This window comes from Clupea harengus, chromosome 1, assembly GCF_900700415.2.
Source record: "Clupea harengus chromosome 1, Ch_v2.0.2, whole genome shotgun sequence".
NCBI classification, from domain to species: domain Eukaryota; kingdom Metazoa; phylum Chordata; class Actinopteri; order Clupeiformes; family Clupeidae; genus Clupea; species Clupea harengus.
This window is the reverse complement of record NC_045152.1, coordinates 6,573,775-6,600,807: the sequence shown is the minus strand read 5'-3', so window position 1 is coordinate 6,600,807 and position 27,033 is coordinate 6,573,775. Positions and strand designations below refer to the sequence as shown.

The 27,033-nt window shown below is 44.2% G+C and overlaps 2 protein-coding genes across 3 annotated transcripts in view; both read left to right on the top strand.

Annotated features, from left to right (window-relative positions):
- The window catches only part of arhgdig (Rho GDP dissociation inhibitor (GDI) gamma), a 30,259-nt gene extending 10,116 nt beyond the window's left edge, over positions 1-20,143 (top strand). For both annotated transcript variants that reach the window (XM_012827242.3, XM_031565892.2), the window contains exons 2-6: positions 4,421-4,594; positions 9,874-9,957; positions 17,143-17,219; positions 18,442-18,505; positions 19,358-20,143. In XM_012827242.3, coding sequence (XP_012682696.1) covers positions 4,426-4,594; positions 9,874-9,957; positions 17,143-17,219; positions 18,442-18,505; positions 19,358-19,557 — 594 coding nt within the window. In that variant the 5' untranslated portion in view covers positions 4,421-4,425 and the 3' untranslated portion in view covers positions 19,558-20,143. The remainder of the gene's footprint in view (positions 1-4,420; positions 4,595-9,873; positions 9,958-17,142; positions 17,220-18,441; positions 18,506-19,357) is intronic.
- A 1,657-nt stretch (positions 20,144-21,800) lies between these two features.
- On the top strand, positions 21,801-26,984 carry LOC105899893 (enoyl-CoA delta isomerase 1, mitochondrial). The gene is made up of 7 exons (XM_031565882.2): positions 21,801-21,909; positions 22,354-22,473; positions 22,769-22,896; positions 23,656-23,802; positions 23,899-24,020; positions 26,145-26,323; positions 26,542-26,984. The coding sequence occupies exons 1-7, from the start codon at positions 21,867-21,869 to the stop codon at positions 26,706-26,708; spliced, it is 906 nt and encodes a 301-aa protein (XP_031421742.1). The 5' UTR covers positions 21,801-21,866; the 3' UTR covers positions 26,709-26,984.
- The last annotated feature ends 49 nt before the right edge of the window (positions 26,985-27,033 follow it).

The window sequence follows — 27,033 nt, the reverse complement described above, 5'->3', positions numbered from 1 at the left end:
GCTTTAAACGGGCCAATTAAAAAGCCTTTTGCAACTCTTCAAACGTATTACGGTTGTTATTTAACTCGACTGACCCTGGCTAATAACTGTCACTTTTCCCGCTCATTAATAAAGATGGCCCTCAGCTAATGGGCACTGTGAGGGAGAGTGTGCCAGGCGGTTGGGTTCAGCACCAGCCTGATGTCTCTGGGGGATGCCGCCAGGTGTTGGCCATCTTTGTCCTCTACCTCTCTCTGGGTCTCTCCAGCTATCACTTTCTCTTTCTTTTCTTTTCTCTTTCTGCAGCTTCTTTCGTCCTATGTTGGACTTGCTTTTTGTGTTTTATTCTCTCTCTCCCACACACATTTCTGTTTCTCACTCTCTGTTTGTCTAGCTTACCTTTCTTCTACAGCCTTCCGCTCTGGGCATGGTTTAGGTTAGCGTTGGTCTGGCTCATGACATTTTAGCATGTTTGCTGCAAACACCAGGATTTATAATGTTAGGAATGTGTGGTGAAAAATAATGCAGCATGACATACAAGCAGACAAGCACAGGTCAAGAAAATTTATTTTCATTTTCAGTTATGATCATTTTCGCCAGCCACATTTTATTAAACGTGAAGTACACAAGGCCTGAGGATATCATTCTGTGCTCGAGGTCCCCAAAATAATTTCTACCTATGACCCCTTAGCATTTAAAGAGACGGTAGCTTTTAGAGCTATCACCTCGAAGACCTTTGGCAGTGCCCTTCCTGAGCTGGTGCTTGAGCCATGCTGGGAGTGGGAGCTGTTCCAGGAAGCCAGGGTGGGAGCTGCTGTGGAGCCCGTTGCTGTTAATGTTTGTCTTTAAGACATGCTTTACCCTCATATGTTCAGCTCTCAGTAAATCCATATAAATAATTAGCCAAATGGGCCAATAATGCGCAGGATATTGGCCCAGTGAACAACTAGCATGCAAAGCAGGAGCGCGTGTGACACCCTTGCCGAGAATATATGCTTTCCGAGCGAACAGCAGAGTCCAGAGACAATCAATAAGAAGTTTTATAGCACGCCCGAAGGTCTCTCTTTCTGTCTCCTTCATGGCTGCATTCATTTACACGCAGCGTTTGTACTGTGCTAATTGGCTCGTTTTCTACCCTTTGTCGAAAAAGGGCAAAAGAAGCCGTCGATCTCATCGGCTCTACCCATCCGTTTTCACACAGGCTCAGTTTGAGAAGGGTGCATAAAGTGTGTGATGTCTGACGCCTTAGGTTACGTGGAGAATCGTAGCATTTGAAATGGAAATGCCAGCGACCACGTGAATCATTCATGAGGCGTTTTTTTTATTTTATCGCCGTTACACGCCACACACACAGCAGTTTCAGTTGCACAGCGGTGAGCAACAAGCTGGTGTAACCTACTGTACGAAAATGATTTATGCATTTTACTTCATATCAATTATGCACTGCTCATTTTTTTAAATTCATCTGGTGAATTCTACAACCGTTGTATGATACGTATAGTAATGCCAGCATCTCATTCTGATCCACCCTGAATGTTTGTACCTTTCCATGTCGGTGCCAAAAGCTATTTTAAAGACAAGGCTTTGCGACGGAAGTTGACCCGTTCCCGCTTCCCCTTATTGTTTGCATTGATAGAGCGGGTACTTTCCTAGGTTTATGTTGTTTTTTGGCTCGGGAAATACTTTAACCCTTTCAGTGAAAAGTTTTCCTTGAATGTTTCTTTGAAAGGGAGTCATCATTGCGGTTAAGTCAAGGTTTTACGTTTCTTTTCTAAGGAAAGAAATTGCCGTGTGTGTTGCTTCTGGCCCATGGTCTATGTTTAGAGGTAACATTTGACATCAGGTCAGTTTAAGCACTTTGTATACATTATGCACTAGTATTTGGTGCCACATTACTGTACATTATAATAATGCACTTGGCTCTTTGTTGTGTTGGAGCATGAAGGCTTTATCACAGTGCTGAAGTAAGCAAGGTCGCTGTCAAAGGGAAAATAAGCATGTTGCCAGTGCTTTAGCCCAGCCATTGTGCTTTGTGTATTGTGTACATAGGGCCTGTGTGTGTATGTTTGTGTCTCTGTGTGTGATATTTGTGGTGGGCTAGGGTGTGTTTGTGTATGTGTCCATATGCGTTAGTCTGAGTGTGCACATGAGGATGATAAATGATATAAGGTGTTTTGTGTCTGTTTCTTTCTTTCCTTCTCCTTCTCCCCAACCCTGTAACCAAGGGAGACATACCCTCAATGGGCCTCTAAATCGTGTGTGTCTAGACAGGTGGAAGCGGTGATGTCACTGTTAAGCAGCTCGCCCCATTGGAACTTCAGAATGGCTTTGGTGGCGCTAACTCTCTTTCGCACACACATACACACACTCTCTCTCTCCCTTATGGCAAGCTACTCTATCGTTTAGGCTAATTAAGAAGATGAATAACCCTGCTTCGTTCCAGAGTCATAGCGTAGTGAATACAGGCAGCTCACTGAGGCTTTTCTGAATGTCCTTGTTTAGGAGAAATCAATGTTCCCATCTTTATGGAGTGGCAATCTTTTCCCACAGTCACACACGTGTCTGTGTGTGTGTGTGTGTGTGCATGACACAGCCACTGGGCTGAGAAATCTTCTGTGGGTTTTAATAATGACAGCCCATTTGTCCCCGCCCTCACCATCTGCATTAATGAGAGTCTGTGAGCTTTATTGGTGAATCTGAGGAGACAGTGTGGCCATTGGAGCCTACTGAACTGTGTGGTTTATCACACGTCGTGCTTGTTCGTCCAGAAATGAATATGGAGGAAGGGAGCGGGAGAGTGCCGAGAGGTCCCTCATCCCCAGTGAACTGGAGAAACGAGAACGTCTGGTGCGATCAGTGTCAGGCTTGCTTGGGTAGTGTCCCACCTCGAACTGAAAATGAGAACATATTTCCACTCCTGGATAATGTAAGGGCTGAATGTGGGAGGCAGTGGCCAATAACTGGGTTATTGAAATTTAATTAAACTTATTGGAGAATTTCAGAGCCCTGTTCCGAGATAGAGGTGGAGGCAGACGGGCTTGGAGGGAAATGCTCTGAGTATCACTGAGGCATGGCCGGCACTAGGGTAAGTCAGTGGCTCCGCAAACAGAAAACAAGCGCGTGGTGCCGGTGATAAATCAGAATCAGGTTTTATTGGCCAAGTAAGTTTGCACAAACAAGGAATTTGATTGGGTAAAGTGGCTCTCAGTGTGCTTACACAAAATATACATTGCAACAAAAAACAAACAGTGCAACGGTCTAAGAAGTTTAAGAAAGTATATACAAGGCGGAATGGCTATACAAGAGCTGTGAATTGTTACACAACAATAGTGCAAAGAAGAAGTGGAGAGTGCAAGAAGTGCAGGGATAAATGTATATGCTGCAGTGGGTTAGCTGTTCAGTAGTGAGATGGCGAGGGGGAAGAAACAGTTTTTGTGTCTGGAGGTTTTGGCAAACAGTGATCTGTAGCGTCTACCAGAGGGGAGGATTTTGAATAGGTTGTGTGAGGGGTCTGCAGTGATTTTTCCTGCCCGTTTCCTGACACTGGAGGTGTACAGGTCTTGGATGGTGGGCAGGTTGGCACCGATGATCTTTCCTGCAGACCTGACTGTCCACTGGAGTCTATTCCTATCCAGTTTGGTGGCCGATCCAAACCAGACAGTTATTGAAGTGCAGAGAACAGACTCGATGACTGCAGTGTAGAACTGGATCAGCAGCTCCTGAGGCAGGTTGTACTTCCTGAGCAGAAGCAGGAAGTACATCCTCTGCTGGGCCTTGATAATAGTATTGATGTTGGGTTTCCCACTTCAGGTTCCGGGAGATTGTGGATCCCAGAAACCTGAAGGATTCCACAGCCAACACAGTGCTGTTGAGTATGGTGAGGGGGGGCAGTGCTGGGGGGCTCCTCCTGGAATCCACTGTCATCTCCACGGTTTTAAGCGTGTTCAGCTCTAGATTGTTGCGACCGCACCACAGGGCCTGCTGTTCAACTTCCCGCCTATATAGGGCTCAGTGAATCTCTCCTCCCTCAGCTGTGTGTGACTTCCAGTAGAGTACCACGACAGATGACTCCCTCGTGTGTGTGACTTCCAGTAGAGTATCACGACAGATGACTCCCTCGTGTGTGTGACTTCCAGTAGAGTACCACGACAGATGACTCCCTCGTGTGTGTGACTTCCAGTAGAGTACCACGACAGATGACTCCCTCGTGTGTGTGACTTCCAGTAGAGTATCACGACAGATGACTCCCTCGTGTGTGTGACTTCCAGTAGAGTACCACGACAGATGACTCCCTCATGTGTGTGACTTTGTATTGCTGATTGCTCCAGGTTTCATGAGTCGCAGCGCTCATGAGTCGCTGTGTTGCATGTATGCTCATGTAAGAAGAACCCTGTCCTTACAGTAACTAACTGTATGGACTTTCACCTTTGACCTCTCTCAGGCATCATGGCTGACAAAGAGACAGACACGCCCATTGCTGAGGATGACGAGACCGACCTGAACTACCAGCCCCCGGCCCAGAAGTCCCTGCAGGAGATCCAGGAGCTGGACAAGGATGACGAGAGCCTCACCAAGTACAAACAGGCTCTCCTAGGCTCAGGGCCCGTGGTGGCAGGTGAGTGAGTCCCTTTCACCCCTGGACAGTGAAGGAGTCAAGTGAAAGACTGTGGGATTAACCCTCAAATAAGATGAATTGCCCCAGTTCAATTTCATCCACTTTCCAGTGGAACTTCCTTAAAGCTGCAGTCAGCAGTGGTGTCTTTTTTTTAAATAATTTTTGGGGGAATCTCCTGTTAAAATGTGAACATGATATTAACCAATCAGGAATCATCCATAGATATGGACACAGATAAGTGCGGGGGTGTAGAGGCCATGTCATCTAGTTGTTGGCAGGAAATGCTAACAGATATTGGAAGGAAATGCTAACATTGCTCAATAAACCTGTCACACTTGTAGTTGTTAGTTAAAATGCATAAACTCTTGCCTGTTTCTTGAAAAGGTGGTGCAAAGACATGGCATCTCTTCTGTTCTCACTTCTGTTCCTGGCATGTACTTGCAAGTGCCCAACTATCATAAAAGCCCAAACGTCATTCACTGTCTCTATCCCCTTCTCTGAAGTGGCATTTTCCCTCTGCCAGTGCGTGCGTGCGTGCATGCGTGCGTGTGTGTGCCTCTAGAGGCGTCCTCCTCCCACTAGGCCCAATCTGTTTGAACAGCCTCAGATCCCTGGTGTAATCCAGTCCTGCTTCAAACCCCCCCCCAAACAGTGAGGCTGCCTCCGCTGCAGGGCCGGAGGGAGGGCTTGTCTTCTCCCCATTAGAAAGCAACATCCTTTGAACCCCCACCAAACCACAGTTTTCTCACAAAGGCACTTCAACACATACACATACCCCACCACCACCACCACCCTTCGGTTAAAATTCAGGACGTTGACCCACATCTTGTGTCTGTGAAAAAGGGAACAGCTCCCGAAAAATACAACAGCTCAGCACTAATAGGTTTGGTTTTCTCCCCAAGAAATGGCTATTAGTATTCTGTGTTGGCTTATATGTGATTGGGGTGCTCAGCTGGAGGTAAAAAACCCAATTTACCACTCCAAGTGAGCACCTAGGGTATTGGGGGGGAAGATTAACCTTTACTGTATGCATCCAATGGACTCATTGTATTTTAATGAGTTCCTCAGTTCTACTACCGGAGAATATCTTGCAAACTTTCTTTGAAAGGGGTCTGATGCCTTCATGCCCACGTGTTTTAAAGTGATGATCATGAGTGAAATATATGGTGCTTTAAGGAAAACTTGGGAAGTTTTGAACCTGGGCCCTGTTTTTAGATCTTTTTGGGTCCACAATTTTACTAGGGACACGTAATGATCGAAATCGGTCCAGTATTGAGTTAGAACACTATATAAGCAACCGCAAAATGGCTAGACAATGGAATCCTATGAGTCCAGCATCTTGCAAAGCAAAGTCAAAGTTTTTGCTGCTGACCGGCTCCTAAATGACTACATTGAAAGGATTCCTGCAGAGATACACCTGTGTCTATTCACCTCAATAACTGTAAAGAAACTGTAGAAAATGACTACAGTGAGTAGTTCCCGTCTCTGACATAACACCCTATTCAGCGCCTGTAGTTGATCATTGCAGTGGGGGGGGGGGGGGGGCTGTTTGCTAACGTGTACAAAAGGAGAAGTAATCCACAGGCACTAAATGATTTGCTACGTCAGAGCCCGGAAGAAGAGACAGATGAAACCCTAACGGTACAAACAGTCATTTTCTACATCTTCCTCTCCTCAGAGGAAAACAGACGTAGGTTTATGTCTGTAGGGATCCTTTCCTTGTTGTCTTATAATAACATTTATGAGCCTGTCAGTGGTGAAAACAAGCAGTTTACCTTGGCGCAGATGCTTTCCTCATAGGATTCCATTGTATAGCCATTCTGCGTTTACTGGTTTTAGAGTTCTAACTCAATACTGGACAGATTTCGATCATTCAGTGTCCCTAGTATAATTCTGGACCCAAAAAGATCTAAAAATAGGACCCAGGTTAAAACATCCCAAAGTTTTCCTTTAAATATAGACCTAAACGGAAGATGAAATACAAGTACCACATCAGCTTAAGAAAAATAGACCTGACAAATAGACTGTTTTGCCGCTCCAGAAGATAAAACTGTTTTCTGTTACGGCTTTAACGCCAAACGATACAAATTACTGTTTCAATGGATTAAAAAAAATGGCTGGCCTGGTTCCTGTTTAGCGTTAGCTTGTGTATCCGTGATGCAGCACAGTGGGTCATTTATCTAGAACAGCACTTGAGTCAGGGATGATTCATCCTTATATTCATGGTTATGGCCGATAATAGCGGCCCCCATCCGCCTAATGACCTTGAGTGCCTGGCAGCCTTTTGAGAGGGTAGCATTTCACATTTCACTTTTATGGGGGAAAGATCGGCTTACAGTGGCACGTTAATCTCGACCAATCAGCACTCTGATGGCAGCTGAATTGGGCGCGGGCATGAGCGTATAGCATAATGGAGGTGGGTGGTGCGCATGTGGTGTTTAGCCTTTTGATTGAGGCGCGCACCTTTGATTCAGCTCCGAACAGTTCCATTGTGCTGAAGGACCGTCTGGATGCAACGCAGATGTGGAGTCTGAGTGGTCCCCTCCTTACGACTGTGCGCGGCTCTCCTCAATGATGGGAATATTAACCTCAGTCATTTTAGCAGCGAGGCTTGTGGCACTTGGCCGCAAAGCTACTCCTTTTTAGATGTCTATTAATTTGTCATGTTTTGTTCTCCCGGGTGATGGATGATTTCAGGGGGAACAATAAATCAGCTGGGCGTGTTTGTGTGTGTGTCCTAGCGTGTGTGTGTGTGTGTGTGTATGTGTATGTGTGTGTGTGTGTGTGTGTGTGTGTGTGTGTGTGTGTGTGTGTGTGTGTGTGTGTGTGTGTGTGTGTGTGTGTGTGTGTGTGTGTGTGTGTGTGTGTGTGTTTGTGTCCTAGCGTGCTGGATTGCAACTGTGTGTGTGTGTGTGTGTGTGAAGGAGGGGATTTTTTGCATTGTGTGTTTGTCCTTGTTGCCCCTGTATGTGTGAATTCATGCGACTCGTATGTGTTCACCATTTGAAGACGGGTTTGCAGCCTGTTAGTGCATGAGTAACAGTACTTCAAAGCCCGCCCCTCGCCCATCTCTACCGTGATCTAGTTGCCTGGTTGTGCTGTACATCAGCATGAAAGCTGCTGTAAGCAGCCATGTTTTGTAAATAGGTGTTTGAAGAACATTATTTTGCCTGTGCTTAAGTGTGCACAGCGCATTTGGCAGAAAGAAGCAAGAAATAAAAATGTAACTTACAAAATATTAGAAATCACAAATGTTCATATGTTGTCTTTCAAAGACCTAAAAAAAAAACATCAGTGCTTGTGACATTTTGGCTTTTTGCCTTAGGCAGGGGTGTTGGTTGTTATTTTTCCAGACAGATCTTCCACTCAAACCTCCACAGTTTTCCTGTTCATTTTTATTTTGTTTGGGTTTGGTGTAGTGTTTTGTTTAGTGTTTTTTTTTTTTTTGCCACGGGGGACCCCTCCCATTATTTTGTGTGGGTGGTTGTGTATATGTGTGTGTGTGTGGGTGTGTGTGTGTGTGTGTGCGCGCGTGTATGTGGGGGGTGTGTGTGTGTGTGTGTGTGTGTGTGTGTGTGTGTGTGTGTGTGTGTGTGTGTGTGTGTGTGTGTGTGTGTGTGTGTGTGTGTGTGTGTGTGTGTGTGTCCTGCCTGGTGTGAGAGGTGAGTGGCCATGGCTCTGTGGGAGTCTACCTCAGCCGTGTCACGCACATCATGCTCCAGGACAGTGGCTTCACTGGCAGGGTGACAGAAGCCGTCACCTTGGTGATGGCCTCCCCCCCCGGTGGAATGTGCTGAAGTGGCAAGTTGTTGTGGGGGGTGGGTGGGTGGGCGGATTGTTCTGTGTTGGACAGGAGCAGGGGAAAGTGCAATGGATTCCATCATCTTCAAGGGCAGAATGTCTGTGTTGTTCACCAAATCCCCGCGGATGAGATCATTTTGAACTCTCCTCCCAATCACCAGGTCACAGCAAGGCTGGGAGTGGATGGGGAAGGGATTTAAGCCCTGCTTTCATAAACAAATATGGCCTATATACAGCATACACACCATAAATAGTTGCTATTGATGTGGTTTATACTGTATAACTGTTGCTCGTCTCTCCTCTCTCTGCCTCTCTCTCTATATACATCTGTTTGATGTTTAATCAGTTCACAGTTTCCTCTACATGTTTCATGAGCTGTTGTTAATGGGTTAACTGTTTCAGTACGTTTGCAATGCTACAGGGAAATGGTTAGACAGCACCCGTGGGTTGACAAGTATTTACCTTTTGTGTCTCAGGTCTCGTGCTTTTCTGTTCTCCTGTCCAGTGGTGTTTCTGTTTCATTTCTGTATCTGAAACCATTTTAGAAGCCTTGTCTCATTATGATGGCATTTGGGCCCCAATAGTCTTTCATCTACACCCCAAAATGGAGGGAAAAGGGCCTTTCGTCATGAAAGCTATACGCTACAAATTTAAGTCGTCTTTGATTCCTCCCTCATAAGCTGCATAAATAAAGATTTGTGATTGAGAGATTGTGATGATCGGATGGATAAGACTTGGATATGTTTTTTCTCCCAGCTCTATCTGTGCCAGCCTCATCTTCCTTGGCAGTGGCTTTCATGTGAAAAATGGGCACATTCATAGCCCCTGATGCCCACCTCCTCCTCCTCCTCCTCCTCCTCCTCTTCCTCCACCTCCGTGGCTGTTACGTGATTAAATCTCGTCGATCCCCGCAGCCGGTTCGGCTAAATGAGAGGCCCCGTCTCTATCTCGTCTCGCAGCCACATGCGCTGAATATTAACACGCCAGAAACACCGATCCCACCGCAGACCCTCCCGCGTTAGTTCACCCAATCCCCCTGTGCTGTGTTTGTCGAGCATTAAACTCACCAAACTGCCTTTCCATGTTGTGTAACTGGGGTACTGCTGTAGCATTGGGACCGTCCTCCTGTCCTGCAGTGTGCCATGTGCCCTTGGGGCAGACAGACAGACAGACAGACAGACAGACAGAGGGAGAGAGGGAGGATGAGAGAGAGACAGACAGACAGACAGACAGACAGAGGGAGAGAGGGAGGATGAGAGAGAGACAGACAGACAGACAGACAGACAGACAGAGGGAGAGAGGGAGGATGAGAGAGAGACAGACAGACAGACACTGGGGCAGCACTGGGTGAAAAGAGGAGTAGAGAGAGAGAAGGCAGTACCATACTCAGTACCATACTCAGTACCATACTCAGTACCATACTCAGTACCATACTCAGTACCATACTCAGTTGTCCGTGTGCTTTTCCTCCATCACAGACCCCACCCTCCCTAACCTCCAGGTGACGAGGCTGACTCTGATGTGTGACCAGGCCCCTGGACCCATCACCATGGATCTCACAGGTGACCTTTTTTCTCCTGTACTCCTATACTGTGACCTTCTGCTATTCCTCCTATTGTTCCTAACACGCCTAACGCTCTACCTAGAGGTAGTCATTTCATCAGATCTCATTCAACACCTCTCTGTCCCCCATTCTGATTACATCATGCCTATCGTCAGTACTGCACTGTGTTCTATGAGACACCCTCAATACAAGCTTCTCATCGTAAAGATTAATGCAAATATAGACATGGATGTCCTTGGAGTTGAGTTCCCAAGAGTGCCTCGCGCCTCTGGATTCGCTCCCCGCTCTGGTGAAATGACACTTCACCGGTGGAGGGTTTGGCTTTGTGGATGAGCAGTGAATCTTGACAGGAGCCATTCTCTCCAATGTCTCTGAACAAGGGAGACCTTAGTGTTTCTCTCTCTCTCTCTCTCTCTCTCTCTCTCTCGTTCTCTCGTTCTCTTTCCCCCTCTCTTTCTCTTTCGTGGGTAGATATAATGCTCTTTTCCAACAGGGCACAAATAGACTGCCGATATGCCAGACGTGCCAACATCCTGTGCCCACATCAGGTCTGTCTGCTTGAGAAGACTGCAGCATGACCAAAATGAATTATAAGACAGCCATGGCTTCACTGGCTTCGAGTCTGGTGGGAAATATATATGTTTGTATTATTGTTAATATTACGCTAACTCAGTAAGGGGGAGTTTGTCATTTAACTCACACAGATAATAGGGCGTGTTGTGACACTAATATATTCGAAGCTATGAGGCATATTAAGGCCAATTTATCAACATTATGAGCAATTTAGTATGTGTAACTGAGTGTCTGTGTGTGTGTGTGTGTGTGTGTGTGTGTGTGTGTGTGTGTGTGTGTGTGTGTGTGTGTGTGTGTGTTAATTCAAATGTGGAGTGTCTTGCACTGCCACTGTATGTGTGACATTACATCATGGCCTCAGCAGCCACGCCCATTGGTCCAGAGAAACAGTAAACAGACCCGCAGACCCAGAACACAAATACAGGTCACACCCCTCCTGCCTGCATCTGTTTTTCTCTGAAGAAGAATCACCCAGTTTGTCATCATTCATCTTCATGTTGCCGACACAGCATCAAGGCTCCTTACAAGCTCAGACAAAGGCTTCTGTTCAGGGAGTGAGAGAGAGAGACAGAGAGAGAGAGAGAGAGAGAGACAGAGAGAGAGATAGAGAAAGAGAGAGAGAGAGAGATGGCATTTGCTTAGTTGACAATATTGACAGACCCTCGGAGGGCAACAGACAGCATCCTAATGAGTCACCTCCTCAGCCTGGAGAGGGATGATGTCATTCCCCCCAAGCCTGCAGACAGTGCGGCCAGGGAGGAGGAGGAAGAGGAGGAAGATCCTGGAAGCGTGAATCAATCTTTGGTCGGAGCGGCTTTGTACCTGTCAGGGCTGAGAGAGGGGAGGCCACGCAGGGAGGGCTGCAGGGAGCGCGAGCGGTCGATGGGTCCAGAGATGCTCTCATCCTCCCTCTCTCCCTCTGTCTGTCTGTCTGTCTGTCTGTCTGTCTCTCTCTCATCCTCCCTCTCTCCCTCTGTCTGTCTGTCTGTCTGTCTGTCTGTCTGTCTGTCTGTCTGTCTGTCTCTCTCTCATCCTCCCTCTCTCCCTCTGTCTGTCTGTCTGTCTGTCTGTCTCTCATCCTCCCTCTCTCCCTCTGTCTGTCTGTCTGTCTGTCTCTCTTTCCCTCTCATCCTCCCTCTCTCCATCTGTCTGTCTGTCTTTCTCTCTCTCCCTCTCATCCTCCCTCTCTCCCTCTGTCTGTCTGTCTGTCTGTCTCTCTCTCCCTTTCTCACTTTTCTGTTCTTCTTCTCTTTTTTTATCCCTTTATCTCTTTTTTCCCCTCACTTTCAGCCTTTTTGTCTGTCTCTCCTCCTAGTCTTATCTTCCTCTCGTCTCTCTCATGCTCTATTTGTTTTGCATCTCTCTCAGGCTCTGTCTGTTTCTCTGCCTCTTTCTCTCTCTCTCCCTGTAGCTCTCTCTTTTTCTGTTTCTCTGTTTTTCTCCCTCCCTCCCTCCAGCGTTTGGCTCGAGGGAGGCTCTTCTGTCTCCTGGGCAGCAGCCGGAGCCATGCGAAAGGTCATCTCGTTGCTAGGCAATGAAATGACCCTTTGAATTTCCTGTTCCTCTTTCTGCTTCTTGGAAGGAAGAAACCCAACTCACCAGAGACATTAACCCTCCTTAGAGCCAGGCTTCAAGGCTGTGACACCCCATAATCACATAATAGTGTGTATTAGACTCTACCTTACCACATACCCCTCACCATGCCTTGTCACAAGACCTTGTCCATTAGCCTCCATTACATATTTGGTCTATTTCCTGTCTAGCATATATCCTAACATGGCTGAATTCACATGTAAGTAGATTCACTACTAAGAAACAGATGTTGGCACAGAACATACTAACACAGCTATGACTCATATTTCTTGAACTGCATGTACCATACACCCAGTACCACAGCTGTGACACTTGTTTGCATAGTATATTTCTACAAAGGGCTATCATTAGTGATTATCACTGAAGTGATGATCACTAAAATGTAAACTTATTTTATTTTTGTATGAATTGTTAGGTAAGCTGCAGTGATGATCATAAAAAACATTTGGTCTGACAGTTCCTCTGTGTATATTTAAGTGACAAATTGCTCTCTCTAGAAAATGGTACTGCAGATTTCTTTACCTGACATCATCGTCTCTCAGCCAACATACACTTAAACACACCTGCACTTAGTGGGCATGCTACATGCTACATGCTACATGCTATATGACAATGCAGTAAAGAGCACATCCTTTGTCCATTGCCAAGTCCTTAGCAAACAAAACTTTGAAACTCAAGCAAATAGAATGGACAGATCCCTTGATCCCTTAAAACCAAAATCTTAACTGCTACAATGTCATAATCTCAAAGCAAAATCTTTTTGCACACCAGTTGGTTGAATTTAGGGTAACTTTACAAAGCCATTGCCTCTCTTCAGGTGGTGGAAGGGTACTGCGTAGACTCTAAAGTCAGCTGCCGAATGGATCACAAGCTCATTTCAACATCAGACTTTGGGTGAAGGAAATGGCCTTGCAACAGAGCTTCCTCTGTCAGCAGTAGACTTAAAACAGCATTTACCTCACTCAAATAGAGAATGTTTTTCAAACATTACCATAGCACAGTATGTTTGGTTTATGATGAAAATAAAAGTTGTTCTGCTCATTCAAATCCGTCAGGTCATGACACTATGGATGTAAACAGACGTGAATATAGGTGCCGTGTAAATATGGTTTAGTGCAGCTCTGGCACCTAGGACTGGTTTAGGGCCCCTGGCCAAGGGAGAAATCTGACAGGGAGAAATCTGTATCTCTCCAGAGAGCTTACACCTGGCTCTTGGCCTTTGGGTGTTGTCTTGTGGAAGAACTTCACACATCATCACATCATCATCATCACAACATCATCTGTGTATACTGTTTCTTTCTTTACTTATTCTTAATATGGCGTGTCTCTGACTTAGCGCTACTGTGAACTCTGTAGAGGCATAGCTGGGCTCTGCTCTGAAACCTCTGTGATCTCTGCCATCTTGAATGGTGTGAGAGACACCCGAGACACCACCCACATCACATGATCAGAGAAGACCTCTCTTGACCTTTTATTCGTGATCGTCTGTTATTTTTTAATCCTTCAGAAGTTTTCTGTTCAGATCATGTTTATTTTCAGTATTGATTCTGAAACACAAAAATGCAAAACGCATTCCTACAGAAATTCGATAGAGTTGAACTGGGGAGAAAAGGTCCAAAACAGACCAACCCCGGCTTCACCATTCGGTTGTGGTGTATTGGGGCGGTGTTACACTGTGCTCTGTAGTTGCAGGTCGAACGCAGGCGCTATTTATAGAGCACAGTATCATATTTACCTGATTAGTCAGACAGTGCGTCTCCCCTCGGAAGACCACAGTGTTTTGCGATGCGATTTCCGGCGGAGCCGGGGCGGTGCATTAGGAAGCTGACTTCCTCCTGATGGATGGGGCGAGTGTGTGGGGCCGAGCCTGTGTGACAGCTGATGATGGGCCCTTTGAGTGGTGGAGCCGCTGGAACGGAACGCCGCCGCCTGACGGATGTGTCCAGGCGGGCAAAGCTTTGAGAGCGAGCCGAAGGGGTGTGACAAGGAGTGGTGAGCAGGTGGGGTTGATGGGGGGTGGGGGGGACATTGCTGTGAGGATGTGAGGTGTGTGTGTGTGTGTGTGTGTGTGTGTTCGGGGCGGGGGACAGGCAAGACAGGCAGTATGAATCTGGTGGCAGCTTGAGCTCTCCTATTAATGTGCTTTCCTTTGTGTCCTCTCCTCGCGCCTCCTCAGAAATCCTCCTTCTCCACCCTCAGTGTCCTTTTCTTTTCCACCTCCTGCTCTTCTTCCGTCTCCTCTCCAATCTCCGCTGATGCCCTGATTAGGAGAACAGAAGGCCTGTCTTATCTTCTGATTCCCTAATGGAACTGGGGCTGATATTGGGCACAGACAGCAGGACAGAGCTGAACAAGACCCAATAGCTGGAGAGAGAGAGAGAGAGAGAGGAAGTGTAGGTGTGACAGAGGAAGAGAGAGGGAGAGAGAGAGAGAGACAGACAGAGAGTGAGAGACAGAGAGAGAGAGAGAGAGGGAGAGAGAGACACAGACAGAGAGAGGCAGAGAGAGAGAGAAGGAGTGTAGGTGTGACAGAGGAAGAGAGAGAGAGGGAGAGAGAGAGAGAGAGGGAAAGAGAGAGAGAGAGAGAGTGCTGTTATCAAAGCACCTGTTTGTGTGGCAGCTCTGTCACATCCCTCTCTCTCTACTTATAATCCAACGTGAGGATATCTCCAGTAGGACTGAGACACGGCTCTGCTGCCTATGATTGCAAATCAGGTCATGCTGTTCTGACGCTGTGCATCGTTGTCAAGGAGGTCCAGTCAACCTGTCAAAGCCTGAGTTATAGCTTTGAGCTGTAGTTTAACCATCATGGCCGCTACACACATCCATACCGTGGAGAATTCACAGTCAATACACTTAAATTAAATTACGCATATTGAATGCAGCTTCATGTAATACACCGTTGATTTTTGTTAACCAGATTTTCGGTAGGACTGCACAGGGAGTGAATTGTGCTAACAGTGCAATAAATATTTCATCATCTCCAAGGGACCTTTGCCAGAGGCCAGGGCAACATGTGTACATCTACCCCCGGCATTAATGCAGTTATGGGTGAGCATGCTCCTGTTGGGGGAGCCAAATGAGATTTCTTGCTGCTGGCGGTGAAGAGCAAAGAGAGCTGAATGTGGCCATGGTCACACCCGTTACACATAGGAGGAATATGGCGGTTATTTCAAGTCTTAAGCAAGATCACAGTTAAGCATGTCTACACGACTATCCGCGGTAGATGTTTTCTATTCCCCCTCTCATTCCATCCTTTTTTTTTTTTTTTTTCTCAGACTCTCTCTGACTATCTCTCTGTATGCAGCACACACTGGCAACTGGCTCTCTAAACGTCTTCCTGTGTGTCAGCCTCTTTCCCTTCTCCTTTATCGGAGTGCACCAGACTACATCTAGCCCAAGGGTTACACAGTGTAGTATCGTGAGGTTAAATCAACAAGGCATCCATCCATGACTGCGCAAGGAAATGTATCGGTCACAAGAGGAGAAAAGAAAGAGAGAGGGAGAGAGAGAGAGAGAGAGATGAAGGGTGAGAGAAAACCAAGAGGGAGAAAAAAAACGATAGACCGAGACAAAGAAAGAAAGAAAGAAATACGACCAAGGGAGACGTGTGTTGCCACATTACTTCCTGCTACTTGTTACCTCCCTCCGCCGTCTGTGTTTCGAGGCAGCAAGGTAACAAACCGATCGGTTGTTGACCCATTTTATGCTGCTGTACAGATAGCTCCCCAAGGAGCCATCTCCCTACAGCTGATCCTGACAGACTGTTATGGCAAAGCAAAGAACAGAGCATGATCACACTTCTGAAATGAGCCTCACTCACTGTATGCTCATGGAGCAGAGGCTTTTTTTTTTTTTTGCTATCAATTTTTTGGCCTTGATGTTAGCTCCCGTTCTGGCAAGCTTCTGGTGCTCCAAGACTTGTAGAGGCTGAACAACCGAACAACAGAGAAACTGTTCTCTGAGGTGGGATTTGTTGAGTAGAGAGGGATACGAGTTTATTTTCATGAACATGAAATAACAAATTCACTTGCTTGTATAGATTACATCGTAGATTACATTTGTATAGCCTCATGATCGCTAAAATTGATTTGTAACATTTTTTTTCATGCTTTAGGTACATTTCTGGATTGAGGATAGAAAGGATTTAATTGCATCATAACTATGATTATTGAAAGGCTGGTAGACCTGAGTGCAGTACTATTATCCATTTCCATGCTTGGAGATATTAATGCTCTGTCTCATTATTGTGTCATATTGACATGTTTTTTTTACATTTGAAAAGGATGATGGCAAACTTGGTTCACATAGATGTTTTAAGGGATTGCAGTTTATGCATACATGACAGATAGTAGGGAATAATTGATGGAACTGATGTGCAAATATAAAGTCATAAAGAAACGTACAAATATACATATAAATAAAATAATAATAGAATATTAGAAATGAATGCTGCGGTGGAAATGCAGTGCTGACTGAAAAATGTTGTGAACCAGATGATGAAGACAGAGAGAGTTGGGTGAAGACTTTTACTGAACCCTTATTGGGAGTTTCTTAGTGAATACAGCACGGCCAACAGACAGACTCCATTTCTGTCAGTTGATTACTCCTGTAGTGTTTCTGTCACTGAGAAAATGTTTTTTTTTTTCTATTATGGAGCGTTTTATCACTCTTCTATCTCTGCATCACTCTCCATCTTTTCCTTCTCTCAGAATCCATTACAGACCACTTAAGGCAAATTTCAGAGATAAATTGATAACGCTGCAGTTATCCTGTTGACTTATTGGTAGGAAGGCTTTTATGGCAGGCAAACCCAAATGAACTACTGAGAGGAGAAAAAAAACACTGGGATGTTCCTTCTTTCTATCTTACATTCTTTCTAGTCTTTCTTGCCGTGTTTTCTGTCTTCCTCTCACCCGGTTCTTTATTTCCTTCTTCCTTGCCGAACGTGGGATGGTGTGAAAAGAGTCTTAGTCATGTAATGCAGTCTGACAAGAGCTCTCTCCATTTCACGCAGGCGACCTGGTGGCTTTGAAGAAGCAGAATTTCACCATGAAAGAAGGTGTTGACTACAGGGTGAAGATTCACTTCAAGGTGAGATGAAATTCACTCTCGGCGCAGATCTTCTGTGACTTCACCACACACAGCAACTACCATCACTGTCTGTAATACATATATAATTTCATATACAATACATATTTTGCTTAATCTTGACATTTCTTTAGCGACAAAATTTTATGATATTTTTAACCTAATTATTAAGGTGTACTGTTATAAGACTCCTGGGAAGGATCTGTCAAAGTAGGCTTATCATCAAGTTTTTGAGCATATATGTTTGTGAGGCATCAAGCCATCAAAACTCTGTCTACAAATGTTTCTCAAATGTTGGTGAAAGCATCAGGGCCTCTCTGCCTTACTTGAGCTTGGCTGCAGCAGCACTCTACTTCTCTCTCTCACCCTAGAAATCTCTCTGATTTCCAAAATAGACGGGTGACATGTTTAAACATGAGGCCTTGCTGCGTATGAAAATGAATGAGGTCGCCTACCCTCTCAAACGTTTCGGTCCCAAAGGACGGCAGCAGCATTAAGTGCATGCATAAACATGCAATGGCTTTCCCAAGCAACCAGCATAATTCACTCTTAAAATAGCCCCCCTCTGCCTTCTCCCCCCGAAAAGACACAAAAACAATTGTGCTCCAAAATGCTCACTTTGTGCTCTGTGTGTTTATGTATTTCCTGTGGAAATATTTGTCTTGGGTAGCATGGGAATGCTGTTTTTAAAATGATGTCTTGCCGCAAAGTGGCTGCTGGAGGGGGGGGGGGGGGGGGGGGTAACAAATAGAGATAGTGTGGTTGCTCTCTGGTGGTGGTTTGGGAGGAGGGGGGGGATTATGGGTAAGTGCAAATTCCTTCCTGCTGCTTAATTAAGTCTGGTTAGATCCAGGAGGGAAAGATGAGTTCGCAGACAATTCACACACCATCTTCCTCAAGGTAAGACCGGACTGTTAGTACGCAAATTGAGCTAGAATGAGTGAGAGAGAAAGAGACAAAGAGGCCTGGAATGAGGGACAGAGTGAAAGAGGCTAATTAAAGTGATGCTCAATGCTTAATGCGTTCTTTAGCAGTAGTGGGAGGCAGTGCCCCAGGAGCAGATCCCAGAAGGGATCTCTGATGTGTAGAGAATCGGCAAGTGCCTCTCAATGCTGATGCCTGAGACACCCTCTGCAGGTGCCTTTGTGCTATTGCGCTTCAGATCAACTGGATGCTAAGCGGTTTTAAGCTAATTCAAATAACTCTTCTGTTTTCTCTACAACAGGTCAACAGAGAAATTGTGTCCGGACTGAAGTATGTGCATCTGACCTACAAGAAAGGGTTGCGAGGCAAGGACTTCCATTCTTATTCTTGAAGTCATTCTTGTTGCTGACATTGTTTGTTTGATGGGAATGGCTAAGGTAGAAACTGTGCTGTCAGAATGTTTATGGTTCTGTAAGAACCCATGGCCTGTGCCAGGAATGAATTCCCTAAACATGCCTGACAATTTTACCTCTTGAAAAAGTTGAGGTGGGCCTTAACTCAACATTGGAATTCCAGATTTATCAAATTTCTTGAGTAAATGTTTAAACCGTTTTGGCCAGATAGACTGAGGTTGGATTTGAGCTGCCTAATAATTCAAGTTTATTTGTGTTGAATGCTTGGACTTTCTCTGTTGAGTTCACATATACACAGGAAGGGCATCCGTCAAACCCTGTTTTTTGAGAATTTTACAGACTTCTTGGATATGCTCACCATCCAGAAGCCCCAGTTTACACAGTCAAGCCTGAAAGTTAATTTAAACCATTTGTAATCACATACAGCTATGCAAAATGACCAGTGACCTGGTCATTCCAACCTCTGGGGAAATGCCTAGGCATCTCAGCTTACAGCTGGTACAAGAGGTATCATCTGTAAGCTGAATTTGCAGTATTCGGAAACATCATGTGTGATCTGAAAAATGTAATTTATGTTATTTGAATAACCTCATTCAAAACTCAAATTTTATTGTAAATTTTTTTATATGGGACAAAAGCACAGGGAATTGCTCAGAACTCAACAAGGACTCTCTACAAATGCATACTACCAGACGACACCTTACCAAGATGAACCATCTAACAATCTGTATATTTTACCGACCATATTGTTAATATTATACATATATTGATATGTGCACTTCTCTGTGTTTGCGCCTCCTGCAGTGGACAAGGCTGTGTACATGGTGGGCAGCTATGGACCTCGGGCCGAGGAGCACGAGTTCCTCACCCCCGTGGAGGAGGCTCCTAAGGGACTGCTCGCGCGGGGAGGCTACCACATCAAGTCCCACTTCACAGACGACGACAAGAAAGACCACCTCTCGTGGGAGTGGAACCTGCAGATCAAAAAGGACTGGGACCAGTAGAGCGCCGTGCCGCACTGAAACGAAACACCCACCTGCACAATGACAGCGTATGCGAGAGGTGTACATACAAGGGCGTTAGGCTAGTTAAGGTTAGGCTTGGCGAGGGGGGGGGGGACCGGGGCGGCTTCAAAAACAGCTTGATTATTTACAGTAACCGATGAAACTAATGTATGCGCATACTTACTTGTATAACAAGGAGATGTTTGGGAGCACACAGGGACAAGAGAACAAGAGTAGAAGAACTGGGGTTATTACTCCATAATGTGCTAAAGATTTTCAGATGGATTCCACATGCCTGTTTTCTCAGGTCATTTTTTTGTTTTCCTTTCAGACATGCCCGTGTAAATATTATATCATGACGGTGTCTACATTTCATCCATGCATTCAGTGTCGTATCATGTGCCAGTTACATGCGCATGCTTGAGTGTGCCACACCCGTGCAGTGACCGTTCTCCTGTGTTTGACTTGTGAGCAGAATTGTGAAGTCTGATCTGCAGAGAGATTTTTTTTTTTCAAGTGTCGTGGTAGCGTTTACCCGTGTTGCGTCAGAGGACCACAGTTTTATGGGCTAGAGTATAGTGAATAGTATACATTTGTAGTAATTGTGTACCCAGGGTATAAGTAAATGTCATGAACAGCAATAACTTAAGGGCCCTGTTCACTGACCTACTCAGTAAGTGTGCTCACATGCATATTGTTATTCAGATGCTATCCAGAAGAAGACCTTATTTGGACAACAACTTTATTTGATTGATATAATCATCTTGAATCATGTCATCTATCTCAAATCATTCCTGTGTGAATTTCTGTTGGGGGGGGGGGGGGGGGGGGGGGTTGTTAAATTACTTCATGGTTGGTGACTGAGTCATTAAATCAATTAATCTTTTCTAAACAACAACACTTGTTCAGGAAATGTGTTTTATCTTTATAATTATACCTTATAACTCATTGACATTTCGTATAACTTGTAGGATAGTACAGCCCTATGTAGATGAGGCATATCATATCTTCAGATTCAGCTTACATTAACTAAAACTATAATGCCATTAGATTGCACACCCATAATCATTAATAAAACATTGCCTCCGCTGTAGAATGTGCATGTATTGTGACATATGATGATTCTTCTGTGGGAAGGAACTGACTTTTTATCAGTGGCTAGCTTAATGAATATGAATGTAGTCATGAAGAAGTGCTTACTGAAAGCTATCAGACATTTTACGACGTATCCTCAGACCCTGTGGCTCTTTAGTTCAATTCAAAAAGAACTGGGGATAATAAAAGCAAATCAGTTTGTCCCTTGTACATTTCTTCAGTAAATTCACGTTACGTGTATATTTTTTGAAAATGTTGGTGTTGATATAATGATGATGGTATTCAAAAATGGTTGTAAGCCTGTACTGATAGTAGGCCTATTGAGCTGTGATGCATGATCCTTTACTGTTTTTTTTTTTAATCTTTTATTGTGGTATTCCATGGGCACAATTTCTCAGAAGACTACTGTTTGTGTTCTGTTCTGTTCTAGTGTGAATAATTTCCAATTACAGGTAATCAGCTTCCTGCATCCTTGCAAGGCATTGTGAAACCTTTTCATGCATCTTGTATTTTATAATAAACGTATGCGCCGTTTCTCATGTTCTTTTCATATGACCAGTGTTCCCTTTTAATTAAGTCATTCTGCACACGTTGTTTTAATCGTAGGTCAATACTAAAGCAATAGAAAATACTGCATACACATGGCCTCTCATGGAAAAATCCAGTAAATGTGTTTTTTGTTTACCAGGAAAGTAGGGGGGAAAGCCTCCTACAGGCTGAGGGCGTGATGTTCTTGCCTTAAGAAAGTGACCTCTATGTCAGTGTGGCCAAATTACGGCAGTAACATTCATGTACATTTTAAAAGAGGGTGTTCCAATGTGTCCATATATGCATGGATAAGCAAGTCTTTATTGGGGCTCAAGCATTCAGAGGGACCCGAATAAGACCCCAAAATCCGAATGCATTTTTTTGGGGGGGATAATGAAAAATTAGATGGAGAGAGGGTCATGTATCACAATCTGTCTGAATTTTACGGAAAGTGGCTCTGATAAAAAAAAAAAAAATCAGTTACCTGTCACTCATAGTTGTGACACTCATTCAAAACATGTTTTAATATCCGACGACCCTTTTCTGTGATCGACATAACAATTACCCAATAATATCTATTTGTTCGTGGTTTGGTTGCTACCGATCACGTGCTATGACAGCCAACCAGCGAGTATTTTCTTTCATACCAAACCCCCATTCACGGAAGTACACACCCGCTGACCGACATGGCAACTGTGTTGAGGCAGTCTGCAAAGTTAACCTTTTCTGGTATGTCTCAATTAACAAACTTTATACAAGTATTATTTATAAAAAATCGCTAATAGACACGTTTCCCGCAGGTGTTTAATTTGAGGTGTTCTGCTCGTGTCGTTGCTGCACTCCAGTAGGAATGCAAGCCGCCAGCTAATGTTTGTTAGCTACACACTTGACCATGAATCTATTCTGAAATGTGTGACAAAGGTCACCACTCTCTGTTTTTGTATAAAGACTAAACATTATATGTATTATATATAAATATATATCAATTATATTACGTCCTTGAAAGTGGTCCTACATGCAATTGAAAAGTTCTATATGTGAATTGTTTAACGTTAAGTTGCATTGGTGTATCTAGCTGTCTAGTTTACCAATGACAGTATAAGTTCTTAAACGATGAGCTTGTAGCATGGCAAAACCAAGCAGTGTGTCTCATGGTCTCCTTTATTTCCGTAGGTTTATGTTCATCGTTTTCTGTGCACTGCAGAAATGGAAGAGCTTGTGCATTGCCCTATGTCCATCAGAGATACAATTCAACCGCACCAAAAATCAAAGTCGATCTGGACAGCACTTCTGGTACGTGGAGCACTGATAACTTAAATTATACTTCTACCAATCTTTGTCCCGCAATTGTAAGCCTACAATGAATGCAAAAGCATTACAGAAACTGTCAGTTCTCAATATCAGCTGTACTAGCTAGATTATTTATATTCATAACTTTTGTGTTTATAACTAAACGACATTGACCATGCTCAGGCAGTGCATGTGGTTGGTTACAAAGCATTCTTTTTACACAAATAAGATGACAAGCCCCTTCCTCTGTATGTTTGTTCTCAAACATGTTTGTTTACTGGTTCCTATCTCCGTGCAGGTATCGCAGTGATGAAATTTCAGAGTCCACCTGTGAACAGCCTTAGTCTGGACTTCCTTACTGAGTTTGCCATCAGCATGGAGAAGCTGGAGTTGGACAAGAGCTGCAGGGGGGTGATTCTTACCTCAGTGAGTAGACACACAGCAGTGTGCCATCAGGCTTACATTGTCTTTGGAAAAGGCCTTTTATCCACTTCTGGATTGTTTTGGTATGCCTAGGATCAATACCAAAACAATTGTGGCTCAAAACCCACTTGTATTCTTTAGCATTGGGATCCTCCTGATCTGAGTTGATCATTTGTATATTCGCTTTCTGTGTAGATGCTTAGTTGAGTGTTTTGCTTCTGTTTTTCTATTTGATTTTATTGTGATCTAATTGTTTTGTTTCTGTTTTCTATTTGATATTTTATTGTGATTTTAATTGTACAGCACTTTGGTGAGTGAGTTGTTTTTAAATGTGCTTTATAAATAAATTTGACTTTGACACAGAACTCAATACACTGTTCTGTTCAATCAGGTACTTTGATGCACAATGATAGTAACATTTTTGGATGTGTACAGATACGGTGATATTTGGGTTGGTGTTTTTAAGTTTGGATGGTCTTACTCTTCTAACTATTGGTCAGCTGTCAGTTTACAGGCAGTGACATATACTAACATGACACAAAGTTTGTACAGCAGTCGAGTTTGTACAACAGATAATATCCTGCATAAACATTGCATAACTAGAGCAATAAGAGGTGTTCACATGGATGTGTATGGGGTGTAAAACGTGAGTTGTCCCATTAACCTATGAAAGCTTCTTCTCCGTAAACCTAACTGGGAAATAAAAGAATGTCTAGATGAAGTCAAAATGTTTCCTCCTTGTGGTTGTGTGGTGTTATACAGGCCCAGCCAAAGGTCTTCTCAGCAGGCCTGGACATCATGGAGATGTACGGGAAGAGCCCGGAACATGCCTCAGTGTTTTGGAAGGCTGTGCAAGAGATGTGGCTGAAACTGTATGGCTCTAACATGGTGACCATCGCAGCTATCAATGTGAGTGTGATTCATCACGAAGCATTTTGACCATCTTTTTGTCCCCCTTTTTTTGGAATTCTGTTGTGAATTGGTTCTGCTCTTTTGAAATGTTAGGGATCCAGTCCTGCTGGAGGCTGTCTGATGTCCATATCGTGTGACTACAGGATCATGGCCGACAACCCCCGCTACTCCATCGGCCTTAACGAAACACTACTCGGCATTGTCGCCCCCTTTTGGTGAGCGGCCGCTTCCTTTAGACCACATGTGTCAAACGCAAGGCCCGCGGGCCAGATCCGGCCCACCAAGCGATTCCATTCGGCCCGCCGGCTCCTCGGAATGTTGCAAAAAGTTCCATTGATTTGAATGGGCCACGGTGTCATTTTATTTGGCCCGCCAGATAATATGTTATGTCTATCAGAGCTGGCTTGCCGCGGCCATAGACATACAGTATATAGGCCTATATATGTCTATGGCCGCGGCCGCCGGTATGTCGCACGCACCACTAATACTCCAAGTCCCACAATGCACTGCCACCGTGTTGGTAGCCTACGTCAATTTAGGCCCGCAAGCGCGAGCCCTTGCCCCACTGTCTGCAGCCTCATCACCTGAAGTCAAAGTTTAGCTTGCGGCCTGTCTCTCTAGCCCCCAAAAAAGGCCAATATTGGCAGAATATATGTTTACTGATGTAAAGGGCAAAACTGTTTGTCTTGTGTGTGGAGCCGATGTGACTAATGAAAGAATATAATTTAAGACGGTACTATGAAACGAAACACCAAGACAAGTACAAACATCTGGACATGAAACAGAAGCTCCAGAAGGAAGAGGATTCGAAAAGATCGCTGGTGTCACAGCAGACTGTGTTCGTAAAAGCCAAATCACAAAGTGAGGCTGCTGTGAAGGAGAGCTTTATTGAAGTAGCGGAGATCGCTAAAGCAGCCCGACCCTTTACCGAGGATGAATTTGTCAAGGACTGCATGATAAAAGTTTGCGACATCGTGTGCCTGATAAAAGGCAAGCATTTTTAAATGTGAGCCTGAGCAGAAACACCGTTGCTGATTGTGTATGTGACCTTGCCACCGATCTACAACAACAGCTGATGGAAAGGGAAAATATTTCATTGCATACTCCTTTGCTGTGGATGAGAGCAGCGACACATCTGATACTGCCCAGCTGTCAATCTTCATCCGTGGAGTGAACTCGACTCTGTGCGTTATAGATGAACTTTTGGGATTTAAATCAATGCATGGCACAATTACGGGGAAATATCTCTTTAATGAGGTATCGAAATGTGTAAATGAAATGGGGCTGCCTTGGGACAAACTTGTTGGACTGACCACAGATGGAGCAACTGCGAGGTGCAAAAGGGAGGCATAAGAAATTATTTTATTTTGAAATTTGATCTCTGTGTTTATAGGCAAAAACTAAAAGGCATAAGCTGCATAGGCTGCTTGTCCCAGATTCAGTAGGCCTATGTTAAACTTAAGTTCATGTTTACATATGAAAAAAATATATTACCGTAATTTCCGGACTATTGAACGCACCTGAATATAAGCCTCACCCACTGAATTTTTAAAAAATAATTATTTTTAACATAAATAAGCCGCACATGTCTATAAGCCGCAGGTGCCTACCGGTACATTGAAACAAATTAACTTTACACAGGCTAAAATGAATATCAAAAGTAATACAATAGTGATGCATATTATTAGTTTTGCCAGTTACGATAAGTGCACTGTTGCTTTAAGAGAGCACAGTTGCAAGAGTCAATCAGAAGCTAGAACGTTAGATTGAAGACAGCGAGATAGAAGAAAGACGCTAGTTTGAAACCAGTGAGCTAAAGAACTTGAAAAGACTGGATTTGTATTGTTGTAAACTTTTCTGTTTTGAGTTGTGTTCTGTCTACGCCGGTAGACTGGTTATTTTGACATTAGTTAAGTTATTGAGAGATACTGAGAAATCGCGTGGAGCTAAGCATCCATGCGGCTGCATCCATGCTAGCATCCTAGCTCCACAAAACCACCGTAAACACAAAGCCACCGTATACAGTCACAGGTATCATAATCCATAAATTAGCCTCGTCATTGTTTAAGCCGCGAGGTTCAAAGCGTGGGGAAAAAGTAGTGGCTTATAGTCCGGAAATTACGGTATATCTTTTTTTCCCAATAAATATTGAATATGTCCGGCCCTCGACTTGGACGCAGTTTTTAATTTTGGCCCTCTGTGTATTTGAGTTTTACACCCCTGCTTTAGACGGATCCGATTTTGTAGATGTGTAGATGTTTTTTTTTATTCTGACATTCTGTGTAGCATTATGGTGATAGATAATGTGTTTTAGCTGATTGACCTGAGCTTTGTTTCAGGTTTAAGGACACAATGGTCAACACGGTGGGTCACAGGGAGACAGAGAAGGCCCTGCAGCTGGGTCTTCTGTACAGTTCTCCTGATGCCTTGAAGGTCGGCCTGGTAGACCAGTTGGTCCCCGAGGAGAGTGTCCTCTCTGCTGCCACTGAGGCTATGACTAAATGGCTTGCCATTCCAGGTGAGTTTATTTATTTTAATTACACAATAGATATGTATATACATATGACTTTTAAAATGTTTAATGTCAGAATTTTCATATTCATATCCTGTCATATGTCCTCTAAGTACTTACATTCATTTAAGTTTGTTTCAGATTTTGTCTTGAGAAACCCCTTTCAAGTGCTAGAAATACTGCAAGAGATATAGTGTTTTGACAATCTGTTTTCTGTTTTATAGACCACGCCCGTCAAATAACTAAATCCATAATGAGGAAGCCGACCTTAGACAAACTGACATCAAACCGAGAGAATGACATTAAATACTTTGCTAACTTCATCACCAAAGACTCCATCCAGAAGTCACTGGGAATGTACCTGGCTATGCTGAAGAAGAGAAAGGCCTGAAGAACGCCGTCGCCAAGACCACTGTGCCTTCTGACCAACTTGCCTAAAATAAAGCCATAAAGTGACTGGACAAAGTCTCTACTAATCCCATTTGGTATGGCCTGTCGACTGTATATAGAGGTGGACGATGTGGCTTCATACCCTTCTAAATTTGAGAATCATTGTTCATAGGTTGGTTACAGTAACTTATTGTACTGGTTTGGTCTGTAACTGTCTTTTTGTGATTTTCTTTCTCCTCATTGGTTGGTCTTCAGTAAAGTTTTAGATATCAGTTGAGATTTCTAATGTGCCTGTATTTTGTAAATGTTGAATCGCTTGAGAAAGC